We start from the raw sequence: 15810 nt of genomic DNA, 5'->3' as shown, positions 1-15810 counted from the left end.
GTCGGTCAAGAGTTCAACCTGCGCCGTCAAATCCTGACCACACACCTCCAAACACACAAACTCAAGTGACCATGTGCTCTCATGCCTCTCCTCTGTCCTTCATGTAATCACCATGTTCATGTTCACACACACACTTAACGTCTCCTTCAAACATCCACTTACCTAACCCAAGCACACACGCACACACATACACTTTTATTCTACTATAAAAGGGTCAGAATGTGGACAAGAGCCCAGGAAATTCTTCAGAGGTGCCGGTAAACACTAGATGACCGAGTCACACAATATCACCACCACTCTCACTCAAATAAATGTTACTTGATGTGAAGCCCAGTGCGTAACTGTGGTAAAACAAAAGGGCAGAACAAAAGGTAATAAACAGAAAACTGACAGACATGTGTGGAGATAACAATAAAACCCCTGGACACCATGCACATCTGTAATGTCTACTTAAGTTGCATGGCATAGACTAGATGTTTTAATGGACTGGGTTTATCACTAAATCCTCAAGGAGCAGTTTATATATGTTTATACTGTATATGTGTAGCACGCAAGCTCTGGCTTCTGTAACTTAACAAAGCCAAGAGCATACACACAGAGCCATTAATCAAACACTTAAATACACACTTAACCACTGATTTACTATTGCACTCTTATAACAATAGCATAAGGCTGTTGGACTCTAAATGGACAGTAAAAATACAGATTTATGCTGCAAAACTAAAGAAATCAACTTTTTGTACCACATATTCTTTTTTCTTATAAAAACCTGCCATACTTCTTACCCACAATGCAATGTGAATGCATTGCCGACAGTTCATATGGAGATTTGGGTGTGCTATGGTAGTAATGGCTAGCGTTTCCTGAGTTGCTGGTGTCAAACAACATTTTTGAACTCAAACTTTCATAATTTATTTCATTTCAAACTTCAGCCACAGATAACGTTGAATCTAGTGACATCACTTGGGTTCTCTATTTAAGCTTCAAAGATTTTCCATCTCTCCCTTTGCTTTAAAATGCTTGTCCATTCAGCCCCTTCACCACCCCAGCCTCCACCTGTAGGCTCCAACAGGGGTTGAATAGAGTTAAAAATATTCGCTCATCACTTTGCATTTCATAAGGGGTGATGAAGTCGGAGCCTTGGCGCCAAACTACTATGATCTGCTGCTACAGTAGTTGCCTGAAATGCAGTACAACTCACCGACACCTGTAAACAGACTTCTGTGGATTTTCACTTCATCAAACATAAGCTGAGAAAGTAGATAAACAGTTTACCTCCCTGTAACTCTAGTGCTTTGACTGTATGCCCTTAACAGGGGCAAAGAGGACGTATGTTATTACATGAACAGCCAAATGTGGGGGATTACAGTGAAGGCGGATTATAACCCCTGTGCTTCACGCCACAATTTTCCCCCACTCTCCATCTGTAGACACAAACCTCCCTCAGCAGCAGGATCAGTCTCTTCAAATCTGCCTATATCTACCCACCTGGCCCTCTCTTCTCTCCACTTCCCCCCTAAGGAGCAAAGGGTGAGAAATCTGCGCTCTGAGAGAAGCAAAAACATGGTTCCATCCAAGATCCTTTAAAGGTGCGATATTCCACTCCCCCGCTAATGTAACCAGTAATATGTATAAACAGATATAAAGTTCACCCTCTTCTAACAGAACCTTTGAGAGATCCGGCGGCAAAATGTTTTGAGGGATAATATTTGCATGTGGTGGTAGCGAATCGTCCAAAGGGTTATTGACACAGGAGTGAGGGGAACGGCTGCAGTCGACTCGAGTCAATATTCTTGCTGGAAGAGATCTGCGGACACAATGTGCATGAGAGCCGTTCTGGGAAGCATCGCAATGCTCCGCTGACGTGAGCCTGGGACTGCAGTGCATCCTGGGCCAGTGCAGCCTCTGTGACCCCATGAAAATCGTCACAGTCCTTGTGAAGTTATTCCACCAACGAAATGACAGTGATTGAGGGGCATGATGTTTTGGATAGGAGAATGCCCACACAGCACGCTCAGCAAAGCAGACATAGAGGAGATGTGCAGATGACTCAGTAGGTCAACAGTGCTCATGTAAGTGCACTTAACAGCGTAGTTAAAAACCCACTGAGCTCCTATGTATTTCAATATCTGGAAGCTAAAGTGAAATGTACACCAGGGCATGCAGATGTGATTTGACTACGCAGCTGGCTGTGGCAGTTTGTCTTCACACACTGGCCCTCACATGCACACTCAGTCTTCTGTGAGTAAACATACATTCCCATTGTGAGCGTTCAAGCTCCATTTGACAGCTGATAAACAAAGCAATAACTGCTGGCAGGGAAAATGTTCAGCTGTAAATTCAAGTGGAAGAATAATTCAGCCAATTTTCCAAGTGTCTAATTTTTTATGGCTGTTTATAACATCTGAGCCATTAAATTAGATGGACAATTATAGCTATTAAAAGCTAATTTCTGGTAAATGGTAAAGTATAGCATCACTCACAGTAGGAATAAGATCTGCCTGCTTACATACAGGTTTCTCTGAAATAGGGATGTGATTTCAGTTGCATTGTAACAAGGTACCCTGCCCTTGTCAGTTCACAGTTCCTGCATTAGTTGCTGTGCTTCTGACATTTTAAAACACAAAAGGGGCCGATACAAGTAGGGAAAGCAGGCCCACATCTCAAAGCACAATTCTAAGTGGAATACTCGACTTGTCATTTAAGCGGACAAATAACTTTTTTTAGTTTTGTTTATTCCTGCTTGTGGAATACTTAATGATTTACTGCTCACCTCTTAAAGCCTCTATTGACCTTTATAATGAAACAACCTGAGAAGAAGACCAAAAAGATTTTGGTTGAGCTCCTCCAGAACACTACAGCCACACAGTAACATGGGATGAGGAGGCCATGAAGTTAAAGCATAACAAATCAAAAAGGTTGAGTACCACCTCAGTTAAAATTAGTTTACGCAAAACTGAAATTTGAACATAAAGGGGATCTAATGAGGTTTGGGTGCTGGAAATGAACATGCACACTTTTAAATAACTTTGTAGTCTGTGTTCATATCACATTCCATGTACGTTAACCATGTCACCTTGTCATTTCAATGGGTTATTATCTGCCTGTGAGTGAAAGTGACATCAGTGGGTAGCTTGTTGACAATGTGTTGCTTTTGTGCGCTCCGCCTGGCACCCTGCATGCCCATGATGTGCTTGGGTCCTGTGGCCCTGCAGAGCGGGCTGAGGGCACAAGGACACCGCTTCACAACCAGACCCAGCTGCCTCTGTGAAATGCCAGAAAGAAGGAGGGTGGGGGCTGTTTCAGGCAGTCATCCAAAAGCAGGCATGAATCAAGGCTCAATACGGGTTGGACACAACCATGTCTAACAAAATGCCGCCTTAAAGACAATATGCGTACACAAAGGGGATACAGAAGTGTCCCTTTCCCACAAAAGGGACACACTGTGTCTCTTTGTGTGTGATACATAAAGAGGATTCTTAGGTGAGGTGCTCAGATGTCACCCAGACATCTTTTCACCCAAAGCTGAGACTTGGCGGGACATGAACACACTGCCCAGACTTTCCCTGAACACCCATATACTGTGGGACACACCTGCTACCCACATCACTGCTCCAGTACTTAAAAACATCTGCATGCTAATGAGCTATAACTCACTTGGTGAACACAATGGGTGCAAATGCATTTCTGAATGGTGCTGACCGAGTCATTTCAGCCACCACTGATGAGGTAGATTAACTACAGTTGAATAAAATACAGGGAGTGAATAAGTGAAAGAGAAAAAAAGAATCTGGAAACAAGGATGGGCTAGTTATTCTCCTTTCTGATTCACTGTCATGTTTGTCATAAGCAAACAGTCTTTGACCACACACCATATTATCAGTTTGAATTGTCCATTACACCTTGATATGCATAAAAAGTAAGTGTTCACAACTCTCCCTTTTTACATTATGACTGTAAACACTGTAGACAGTATTCCAACATTGGGCTTATCGTTTGTCTTGTTTGAGCTGTTTTAGAGGAATTATGTTTTCAGGTTGTCCATCCATCCCATTCTTGGGAACACGATATCTGAAGAACATCTAGAGGGATTTTTAAAGACTCAAGGATGAAGTGAATAGATTTTTGTGGTCGAAGGTGAAAGGTAAAGGTTGTGGTGAACTCAGAAGGCACAAGTTTGCCTTGTGAGCTCAACACCTAGAGAGAACTTCTTCAATTTTGGTAAAAACGTTCATATCACATGGATGAGCCAATTGGATTTTGGTGGTGGAAGGTCAAAGGTTAAGGTCACGATGACCTTTCAAAAGAAGTTTTTGGTCATGTGACTGTGACGGCTAGGAAACATGTTGAGGGAATTTCTTTTGAAGGTCAAAGGTCAAGTGTCCACACAAAACATGTGTTTGGCCTCTTGAACATTTTATCTCGAGTCTGTTCAAATTTCACTCGGACTCAAAGATTACCTGATAGCATCTCATTGGTCTGAGGTCAATGTCACAGTGACCTCATATGAGTCTGTAAAAGATACTTATGCAGACTGAAACTGCACTGGTTGGCAGCGACATACAACCACAGTGCAGTATTTCTAGTTTGTGATGGATAATGTTGTAACATAGCTTTTGTGCGTGGTGTAAACATATTAACTATAGCTAAAGCAACTAGTGTGAGCTTTTCCATACCCATATTCAACTGTTGGGACTTTTTGTTAATGATTTGAACAAGTATAAATAATACTTTATTATATTCTTCTATTTGTATCCATGATGAAAGCATATGCTGCAACATCAGTAAGAGGTGATTACTTTCCACAGTATAGAATACATTCAAAGATCACCTTTATGTACAATTATCTTTAAAAATGGTTTACTGTGAAGGGCCAGAAGCAGCAACCTTTCTAATGACGCTAGAAGCAGCTTCTTTCCAACCTTGTTTCCATAGATAAACACAATTATGGTTACAGACGTGTTCTAAAACACACACAGCCCAGACATGACCCAGACACTTAAACTGTCCTGGGTCTTTTGTCATTCTGCACATTAGGTCTGTCACTTAATAGCTCCCCTTAAGAAAACTCAACACCCCTTGTTTGGTCCAGACCACTGAATCACACAACTGGCACAGGCATGATTGACAGCACCAAAGAAGCTGCTGACTGAGGCAGTTTGTATTAGTGGACTGTCCAATGTCCTTGAATATGTCTTTTTGGTGATGAGTGAGCCTATAACAGCTGCAGTGTATGGGAGAGTCTAGATGTAAAAATATATTTAATTGCTGGTATTTCAGTTGTAAGTATGTAGGACCCTTTGCCATGACAACAGACAGTGATATCTTTCTTGTAGCATGTTACATTATTAACTGGATTTAATATGTGTGGAACTTCCTCAACAAGTCAAGTAGTAGGAGTGCATGACTGATAAGGCTCGCACCAATTCTCAGAATGGTCTGCAGCAGAGGAAAAGTGCAGAGTGTTGGTAAAGTGGGAGATTCACTTACCTCATTGGCTGAGTCCGAAGTGCTGTCTTCAGATCTTCCACCACCTTGTTCCTCATTTCCATTTCCTCCTCATCAAAAGCAAACAGGGTCTGCATCTGCAAAAAAAACCAACTGATTCATATTCCTGAATTCTAGTTTTACCATAGCCCCCACTGGATACATTACTTATTGGCATACATTCTGAATTTTTCACTTTACATTAAGCTTTTCTTTGTTTCAACTAGGTCAACCTTAATCATAACTTGGCAGCAATATGACAGCACCAGTACATGCTACCTCCTCTTCATAAGTAAATGTGCTTGTTTCAATTAGCCCGAGCAGCACATAATCAGAGCCTCATTAGTAAGCTGAAGTTTCAGGCACCACAAATCAAACAGATCAAGTGTATTCCCCCTATACTTTTATTTTTCTTTGAAAGAACTGTTTGAAGTTATAGACACGCCAAAACAAGTCATGCAGACAATTAGCTCCAATCAAGCTTTCAATGAATAGGGTGATTAATAAAAAAACACTTAGACCAGCGGTATAGCGTTAATGCATTTCTACATCACTTATAGGCTTCCCTCAATAACATTTAAGCGCTACTGTGCTCCCATTAGTCAGGGCCATAGGGCTTCTGTTTAGCCTCTCCAGGCTTTTTTCCATGTCAGTCCACTGCCAAGTGCTAAGGTTCAAACAATGAGTGGTTCAGCAGTGGAGAGATCTAGTCACAGTGGCCGCCCATTGATTTGCTTAAATGTCCCTGTTTTCCAGCCTTTAAACCCTTAATAAAAAAGACTTGCGGGTCAAAAACAGGGTGGAAATATTCTCAGTATGACTGCTTTGGACAAACAGCACCCACATGGCAAACTGAAGCCACCCCATGTTTGACTACCTAACAACAGCTCTGGTCTGTCCAGTGAGCGAGAGTGTTTAATCTAGAAACAGCGCAGTCAAAACATCCATCGTGTCAACTTAGCCTCAACTCCAGATGGTTGAAGGACCCTGTGCCAAGAAGTAAAAGCTCTGGCTCCGGTTTCTCTCAACGAATATGCTAGTAGTCAATGGGAAGTTGGACACAACAAGTGTTGGAGAGAGTGAATGATTTGGTCGTGCTGCGAGCCAGTTCACCATGTCAATGAGTCTGGCCAAATGGCTCCTTCCTACATCTGTTATTTGTAAGCTTGATCTAACCTGTGGCCAACATGCACATAAGGATATTATTATAGCTGGTTGGTAAACCAGCAGAAGGTACTTTCCTAAATCCTTATTATGGGAAGTGCCCCCTAGAGCCAGAACTGCACCTTCAAGCTAGTCGTCAGTGGGTCGTTAACTGAGTGAGTGATGAGTGAAGCTCATCAAAACCTTAATTTCATCCATGTGCGTTACTAATGCGTCCAGTAAAATTTGTTCAAAATAAATTAAGGCAAACAACATTGTTTTTTTTAACTAAAATAGCTTTGCAAAGTCAGACATAGGCAGAAAACCTAATTAAGCTAACAAAATACTGGCTGTAACCGAACTAATATCCTGTTGTTCCCCTGTGGCTAAAAAAACTAACAACTGAAATTGAGGGGAATGATGTGACTGGAAACCATTTAACCATCCTGTTGAAAGACGGTTAATTATAATGTGGTAAAATTACCAATATCTTTTCTCCTTCAAAGCCGTTTTTGTGACATCTTTTGTCGAAACACTTGAATTTTCATTTCAAGTGAAAGAAAATTGTTTGACTACGTGCATAAGTTTAACTAAAGTGTTGAAAAAAGGGTGTTATTTTAATGAATAGCATCAAATTTACTTGTGTAAATATGATGAATGCGGTTTTTCGTCACTACCTAACTGACTATTCAACGGCTCCATGGTTGTTTTTGCATTTACAATGCTGGTATGATTCCCTTTTTAAACATTGTGAGGTGCAATCTTAATGTTTGTGGATTTCTTCACATCACTGCTAAATAACAGGCCTTTCTCCTTGTTCCCCTTGTTTTGGATCTCCCTTTCTGTCCATCTTCAGAAAAGCCCATCCAGGTGGGAGTTGTGAGGCCCTGCACACGAGCGTGGACACAGCAGGGTTACAGAGTCATGGGGACATTTATCACTCAGTGGCTAACATGGGGGGGGCTCTGACATGCTTTTATGAATGAACATCCAAGATGCTGGTTGTACACTAATCTCTTTGGGCGGCACAGCGAAAATGAACTCATCCAGTAACTCGGCTACTGTGGAAGGGGCTGTCCCTGGTGAATGAGCTTATATCTGTGAGCCAAGCTATGAAGTCATGGACAAGCGGAGCACCTCCAAATTTGAAAAATGCTCTCTTGTCAAGATTCTGTCTGGAGCACAGTGGCGGAGCAAATGGAGGACTGTTATTGGGGGTGAAAAAGTGACTCAGGAAGGGGAGGAAATTGGTTGTAGTTATGGTAAATAAAGGAGACGCTGCTGAAGTGGCGCTTGAACAAGAGACTTCTTGTGCAACAAAAGGGAATAGGGACAGCCAAAAATACCTTCTTCAACAATTTATTTCATTTATTATAGAGTCGTACAATTTGAATCGTCTTTTCGCAAGAAAAAAGGATATAATTCCAGTTGTTTCCAATGTAAATCAACTTGTTTTACTTTCTTTTTCTTCAAACAAGTATCCCCCACCTCCTCTACAGTATTATTGCAATTACTTATACTGACACTTTTTTTTAAACCAGTGGAATAAAATGGAAATATCTTATACTGGCTAAATTGTACACTAGCTTTAAAGCAATGCCAACATTTTAAAGCTCTACACATTCCATACAGCAGACTATAAACAAATGATTTGCAGAGTGCAAAGACCTGCTTTACAGTAGTATGGCAAAAAAAAAGAAAGGCTGAAACATAACTCTGAGAGCGTGTCTGACATCTAATAGCACAGAGGCACCGCTACAGCCTCTGCAGATTTTAAGTTCTTGGCAACTTATAAATCAGTGCTTTCTCTTAACTTCACTGCAAATAAAGTGTATGTCTATGTGAGTCTGCATGTGTATGTGCAGTCTAGGCTTAAATAAATGACAGAAAAATACTTTCTCCAGAGCTCAGGTACTTGTGCTCCATTCAGAGGTAGCTCCTTCTCATCCCATAAACAAAAACAGCTGTAAAAATAGCAATGTTCAACGTGGATTGTTGGCCCAGGCGTGTTTGCCAAAACAGCAAACAAAATAGCAATAAACAGATATTAGATGTCATTACATTTTGGCCCTGAGTTTAAGGTAGTCTATATAAGTTATTGTGGAACAATTTATTTGACCCATGGCCTGGAAAGACTAGTAAATACTAGACTGCATTAAGTGGCATAAAGGAAAAACAACAAAATCAACCAACTGAAATGCTGAACATTTTTTTTACTGATACAAGAGGCTCCTGCTCGACTGTCTTCACTATTAACTTGTAAGTCTCTGAATTTCATGACTACGTGTCATCTTTTAAGAGCCACTCTAAAAAATGTCATGTTTTACGATTTCCAAACATTTGGGAGCCAACTCGTCGTCCACATAAGATCTCAGGGTCAGAGGCCACTGGCACGAACCAGTCAATGGTCAAATAAGAGAATCTTATACAACAGCAGTAATTGTATAAAGTATAACTGAGATCATGACAGAAGACAGTTTTTTAAGTGGTATCGTGTTGTTTATATTGGCAGTGACATAGGCCAGAAATAATGAATCTGGTCATCCTGGCTTTGCTCCGTGTCTTTGACAGTCATTCCCACTGACTCGACTGCTGAGTTTCTAAATAGCCTGTTTGTCATCACAGTGTGTGTGAATGCTGGGGTCACAGCAAAGGAATGTGGTCATGCACTTATAACAAGCAGTCAGCGGGGAGATGATAAAAAGCGAGCCAAGAGAGAAATCTGAGAAAGAATGGAGTGAACAGTGACCTCTCCGGAGTGCAAGTCAGAAGCCTGAAGTACAGTTAAACACACTCACTTTAAATAGAGGGAGACAGACATTCAGACAATGAGTTGGACTTACAGCAGCCATGGAGTTGATGCGGTCAATGTAGTAGTCGGGCCAGCTGGTGGCCAGCTTGTTGGGGTCCTCTTGCTCCTGCGAGTGGACACAAAGACAGACTCAGAGTCAAACACAGCAGCATTAATTCAGTTGTTGACTTACTCAACTTTTACACTCATCCACACTGATCAACATTTCTCGGTTGCCATTTGAATGAAGATTATATAGATACCTAAAGATGTATAATTCCTATCCAATCCTACCATCTGATCGTTTTTCTAACGGGGAGAAGAAGCTGTCATTGAATACGTCTACATGGACACCAATATTCTGACTTCTGACCATATTCTGAATAAGATATTTATTTCCATTATGATGTTTATATGAGTTGCTAATAGAATATTCCATTCATATTACTGGTAACATGCTACAGAGCAAAGTCTCATAATGACTCACGTCAACATTAAGTCCTACAAGTTCTTGACACTCAAACCCAGGGAATGAGTTGTCAAGCAGTTGGTAACTGCAGGATGTAGATGTTGCAAAATGCTGTAAATATCCAATAGGACATTACAATGCTATTAAGATGTATACATGTCTACATAAGAGCGGAATACTCCACGTCTTAATTTGATTATTAATTATTCTGAATATGACCTCAGGGGATCTGTTAATCAGAAAACGCTCTTTACATGACAGTGTTTTATTCAGACTATTGTCTTAATGGGAAGATTTGTGACCATGTAGACGTGTCTGATGAGCACAAACATATTAGACATTCAGTATCTGAATGCTTGAACACATTTGACAAAGACAGAAACAGTCTCTTGCCAACAAGATAATTCCTAATGATTATGATGATGCCCTGACCATTGGAAAAACTTTAGTCCATGGCAAGGTCAGAATGATGAAGTTACATGAAATTTGATATGATATTCATGTAACTCAGTGACTTTTTCCATAAGATGCATCAGCACAAAATGACTTCTTGTGCACAAGACACTTGGGCCAACTTGACTTATTCTGTTCCAAGATTATACATTTTGATCCATGCAACATACGTGTTGACTGTGAGTAGCACCGCAGCCTCTATGGCTTGCAGTGTGCACTACTACTTTGATGTCATGCTATTTCACTTTCTGCTTTCTACCTTAACTCCATACATCAATATCAGTATGAAGCCTAAATGGACCGGCCAGTGCAGCTCATAATACTGCTCACTTGTCTTAGCTTAGGGAAAGGGAATATCTGCCTTGATGAACAAAGTGCACTCCACAATCATTTTCAAAAAGCCCGTCAGAGATCAGTTTGTTCAGATGAATCCGAGGAAGCGGGATGCCACGAGCAAACCAAGGCACAGGGGAATACAGAGACCACGTCCCTTGGTCACATCTGGTCTTGTTTAGCTTGGAGCGCTGGTGGAGCTTTCTTGTTGCTCTGTGTGCATGTCAGCAAGAGTTTGAAAGTCATAGTATGCCACATTCGTGTTAAACTGGTTTTATAATATACAAGAGTAATCCTATACCATTGCTTTAAGTGCATGTTTCTTCAAAAGCATTCAGTGGGAATGCAGGGTCCTGGCTGTCTTCAGGGTTCAGAAGACTTTCTTGCTATGTCATGTATTGAGTGTGAAAGCCATATCACAGACGTTTAGATCCACCTCCTACATAAAGCTGCAGGAGCAGAAAGCTTAAGTTCAACTTAAGTTACTTTATGTAAGGCCATATTAAAAGAAACAACCATTCAATGGCAGTACATCTGTTTAGAGTAACAAGCATACTATAAAAGTTTTAATTATGCCGTTCCACCAACAGATTATTCTTGAGTTTGTTATTAAACTAAAGTATGCAGCAGCCATCAGGGACATATTAGGCTCTTCAAGGGCAACCATGTTGGAGCAAGAGTTCATCATGTCCTTTTGTGTTCCCTCTTTATATGGAAAATCAATATTTTATGCCAAAAAATCCCTTAATTTTTAAAACGTTCCTTCAATATTTGCATTGTGGCACGACACAGCCAAAAGAAAATGACCTTTTCTGTTGATTAAAGCAGGTGAAGTCTTTGATTGTGCCAGGACATAAAATCCAATTATCCAGTAACCCAAATAAACTAATTTGAGCAGCCTAACAGTAAATGTAAATGTATATAGCTGGGTTGGTCGATGTGGCTTTCAGTCCTCGCAATGACCACTGTTTCGGATCTGCATCGTTCTGTGCCAGAATTTGAGCTCAAACTAAATCGCTCAACTGAAACAAAAACAATAGGGCTCACTGTACCACTCAGCTTGTGTTTTCCACCATGCTGCTGACACACTCAGTACATAATGCCAGACAGATCCTGACGCTGAGATTAACAACTTAACTGCCTCACTCTCTGGCCCTTCAGCCAAATTACAGCCGCCGACACACCCTCAAAAACATGTCGAGTCCAATGCAACATTTACTCTGGCAGTTTCACGAGCCGAAATGAAAAGCAAAATACTGTAATTATCGTCTCCTTTTGGGGCAAATGAAAAAATCCAGACAACGTGAGGTTTGTTTTGGGGGTCCTAGTCACATCAATAAGACATATTTCCGAAATATTTGCCCTTTAAATGGAAATTCCAGGAGCTGCAGTGATGCTAAGTTTATTCTCGTGCACTGCTTGCATGATCAAACCCTTCTGGGAGTTAATCACAGTTGATGACTGGCATTAAAATCTTCTGATAAGAAGCCAGTTTCCATAGAATGGAGCCTGAATTAAAACAAAAGTGCAAACAGCAGACATTGGATGTGGATGAAGAGTTTGTGCTGTAAGTGCACACATTTGAATGAAAAGTGCTGAACACTCATGTTCAGAGAGCTGTTCTGCTTTTGGTTTTCTGGGTGAAAACATCCCCGTCGCGTGCTCTACTGCGACAGTTTAAGGTCAAGCCCATCATTCTATTACAGCAATTACACACTTTCACTACACCGTACATTCCTTGTGTCTGGTGACATTAAATGTGATTTACAGGAGGACGGGAATCCCCAACAGTGTATCAGCTATATTTCCTTAAGGTGCTCCTCTTGTTACGAGCATCTATTGAGGGATTTTTTTTTTTTTTTTTCTATGAAGGCTCAAACACTTGACTAAAATACACAGTTCAAGAATATGTCCCTGTGTATTTGGCAGACGGTTATGTTTGGGGGGCACCTGTTGAAAGAGCAGATGGAATTACATATTTCAGCACCCCTGCTGTCTTGTAACAAGCTGCCAAAATATCTCAAACTTCCTCAAATGTTTCCACTGACAACAATAACTGAGCTCAGAGGCTTTAAGAGTCCTGCACACATAGAGAATATATTTCAAGTCACGACTTTAGAGGGACAGGGGGTAGAAAGCCGAAATCTTCCAATGGCCAGAGCTGCCCTAAAGAATTTTGGAGTGTCGTCAGAGGTTTTCACTTGTTTAACTCTAAAACTTTCAGTCACTTACACTTTCAATAATGAGCAAAAGGTTGGCACTGTGGTGCAGTGGATAGCACTGTCGCAACAAGAAGGTTCCTGGTTTGAATTCTGATTGGAGTTTCTGCTTGTTCTCATTCATGTTCGCCCCATAGGTTTTGTCTGGGTACTCTGGCATCCTCCTGCAGTCCAATTAACCAAACACCCACTCTAAATCAGCCGTCGGTGTGAATGCGAGTGTCAATAATTAATGGTCTCTGTATGTTGGCCCTGGGATACTTTGGCAACCTGTACAGGGTGTAACCCGCCTTTCACCCAATGTCAGCAGGGATTGGCTCGAGCTCTCCTAGCAACCCTCAAAGGAATAAGCGGTATAGATAATGGATGGATGGTGTGCAGGAGTATGTGACTGATGACTCCACTTTCCTGCTAACACCAACATGTGCTTTGTCATAACCACCATTTACATCCATGTAAACATGTTCTGCACATCAGCACATTTTCACCTTCACGTCTTCCAGTCTCTGTGCTTTGGCAGCCCAACTTGTTCTCATCCCTCCTCCTAAAGCATGTGAACTGCTCTGGGTCTAAGACAGGCTTCTAATCTATACATTGGCTATCAGCGAAATGTTTCCACAAGGTCTCCAGTTTCTCTGGCAATGGGAGTTCTCATCGGGCTTCAAACACTCTGTTCCCATGTGCTCAGAGAGGCCCGGGGGGACCCTGGCTGCGAAGTGGGGACTTTCATGAGCCGTCCAAAATCATGACAGCAAAGGCAAGCAGCACAATACAGAGTGAAATACCCTATATTCAAAGAGCACTTCATGGACAAAAGGAGAGAACTGCAAAAGCCTGCATTTAAAGGAGGAAAAAAGACCCTGCAAAAATAATTTGTCTTTGGCAAGAAATAAAAAAGACCTGAATGTTGCGTAGTCACTGCTTAAATACAACACAGAGGTTAATTTGTAGAGCAAAACAAAGACATACATAGGTTTTTTTTTCAGGTTCTCCAGCTTCCTCCCACAGTCCAAAGACATGCAAGTAAGGTTAATTGGAGACTCTCAGTGTTCTGACTGTGTAATACATTGTTTGTCTCAATATGTTGGCCCTGTTACACGCTGGCAATCTGTCCAGGGTCCACCTGCCTCTCGCTCAATGTCAGCTGGGATTGGTTCTAGATCCCCCTGCAACCCTCACAGGAGAAGTGGTATAAACCCTGTAATCCAGCCCTAATTCTGCTAACTATTCCATTCATTTATGCGGCATTCATTTATGTACAAAGAGTTTAAGGCATTAAAAGTAAAGTGAGGATGCTTTAAACAATAATGCCATGCCATTTTTTTTATTAATCACTTAACTTTTGTTCCAGGCATCTCGGAGAACTTTGAGTACTGCAGATAACTTAATATTCTAACACGGAGACTGAATACTGAAAATGTAATCATCTACTGCAGGACTTTGTTACAGCAAGTCATTGGGATGCATTAGCTGTCATTTAAGTCAATATTTTCCTCATATTCTCTGCTGCAGCTGTCACCACAAATATTCCTGTCTGCGCAACGAGGGGGATTGTCCAACATACCAAAGAGCCAATCCCTCTGCAGGGAATATTTATCTACGGAAGCCGGGATATAAAGTCTCACCTAGAGAGGCAGGAAATGGACAGGATATTGAATTCTGGAAGATTATGTAACACTCGCCATTTCTTACAGGTAGCTTTACTTTAACATTACGCAAGTTATAGCACGCGCACAAGCGGACATCTTCGCCCAGGGTCACATTAGTTTAGGTGATGGGCATAAAGCACATGTGGCTGATAATTGAAGAAATGTGCTTTGGCTTCTTTTGGAGGGGCGAGTGTTTGAGTGTACGAAGCATCAGCCAGCTTGTATTAAGCAATGGCATTCCCCTTCAGCATATGAGTTGAAGCCAACGTGTGGTTGGATGATTTTGAAAAATCCTATTTAAGGTAAATTTAGGACATTAGATAATAGATCTGTGCTTGTTTTTTCAGTGTTTAGACGCTGATGAAGAATCGTGTTGTGTGTTCATGGGCTGAAAACAGTGTGTGTGTGTGTATGTATGTCTCTCTCTCTTTGTGTGTGTGTGGTCAGTGGAGCGCTACAAATATGAGTCAGGAGACCCTGTTTGGCTCCCGGCACTGAACGATTATCAGAAGTTATTAGATGTTACATCATGTTCTCTACCTGGCGGCTGCTGGATAAGAGTCACGCTAGCAAAAACAAGTACACACACACACACACACACACACACACACACACAAGGCATGTGAGTAAAACATTTAACTTTTCTATCTCTGTTTAAGTTGTACGCTGCATATGTACTGTATATAACCATCTCGTTCTTACAATGAATGAGGTCCACTCTCTCTCCTTCTCACACGTAACTTGCGTAACACACGCAAGCACGCACGCACTCCCAGCTGGCTGTGTCTGACTGGGTGGCTAAGATCAGAGGTGCAGATACGATTGGGTTATGTATAGTCTGAAGGCCTCCACAAGATGTTTGACTTAGTCATGGTACACAGAGACCATATTCACTCTAATTCTCTTAAAGCTCTGCTGACTGGTATTGGCTAGACACCCTAAAAGGACCTGTATCTAAAAAACTAAACAAACAAAAACACAAGTTTAAACTTAAATGGTAAAACTCATATCTTCTACAGGCATCCAACATCTGAAATCACTGACTGGTAAATATCGCCTGGTCATGAGGGGGTTAAGAAATATGAAACTTGAAAATTAGAACAATCAATACGTCTAAAATTGCCACATGCAGCTGCCTATTGCATTTAAGAGCAAAATGAACCCTCAGTCCTGCTCTGAGGAGGACAAGCAGTGCGATATTAGACTGTAGAATATTACAGCAGACAGGTTACACTTTCAGATGTTATAACAGAGGAGGATACTGGA

The 15810-nt window shown here is 41.3% G+C and overlaps 1 protein-coding gene across 7 annotated transcripts in view; it reads right to left on the bottom strand.

The window, feature by feature from the left end:
• Positions 1 to 15810, bottom strand: part of daam2 (dishevelled associated activator of morphogenesis 2) — a 99170-nt gene that overhangs the window by 32306 nt on the left and 51054 nt on the right. For all 7 annotated transcript variants that reach the window (XM_020085107.2, XM_069535310.1, XM_020085105.2 and 4 more), the window contains exons 4-5: positions 9474 to 9548; positions 5491 to 5585 (exon numbers count right to left, since the gene is read on the bottom strand). In XM_020085107.2, the coding sequence (XP_019940666.1) occupies positions 5491 to 5585; positions 9474 to 9548 (170 nt within the window). The remainder of the gene's footprint in view (positions 1 to 5490; positions 5586 to 9473; positions 9549 to 15810) is intronic.

Source organism: Paralichthys olivaceus, chromosome 12 (assembly GCF_024713975.1).
Source record: "Paralichthys olivaceus isolate ysfri-2021 chromosome 12, ASM2471397v2, whole genome shotgun sequence".
Classification (NCBI taxonomy): domain Eukaryota; kingdom Metazoa; phylum Chordata; class Actinopteri; order Pleuronectiformes; family Paralichthyidae; genus Paralichthys; species Paralichthys olivaceus.
This window is presented reverse-complemented; position numbering and strand designations above follow the sequence as displayed.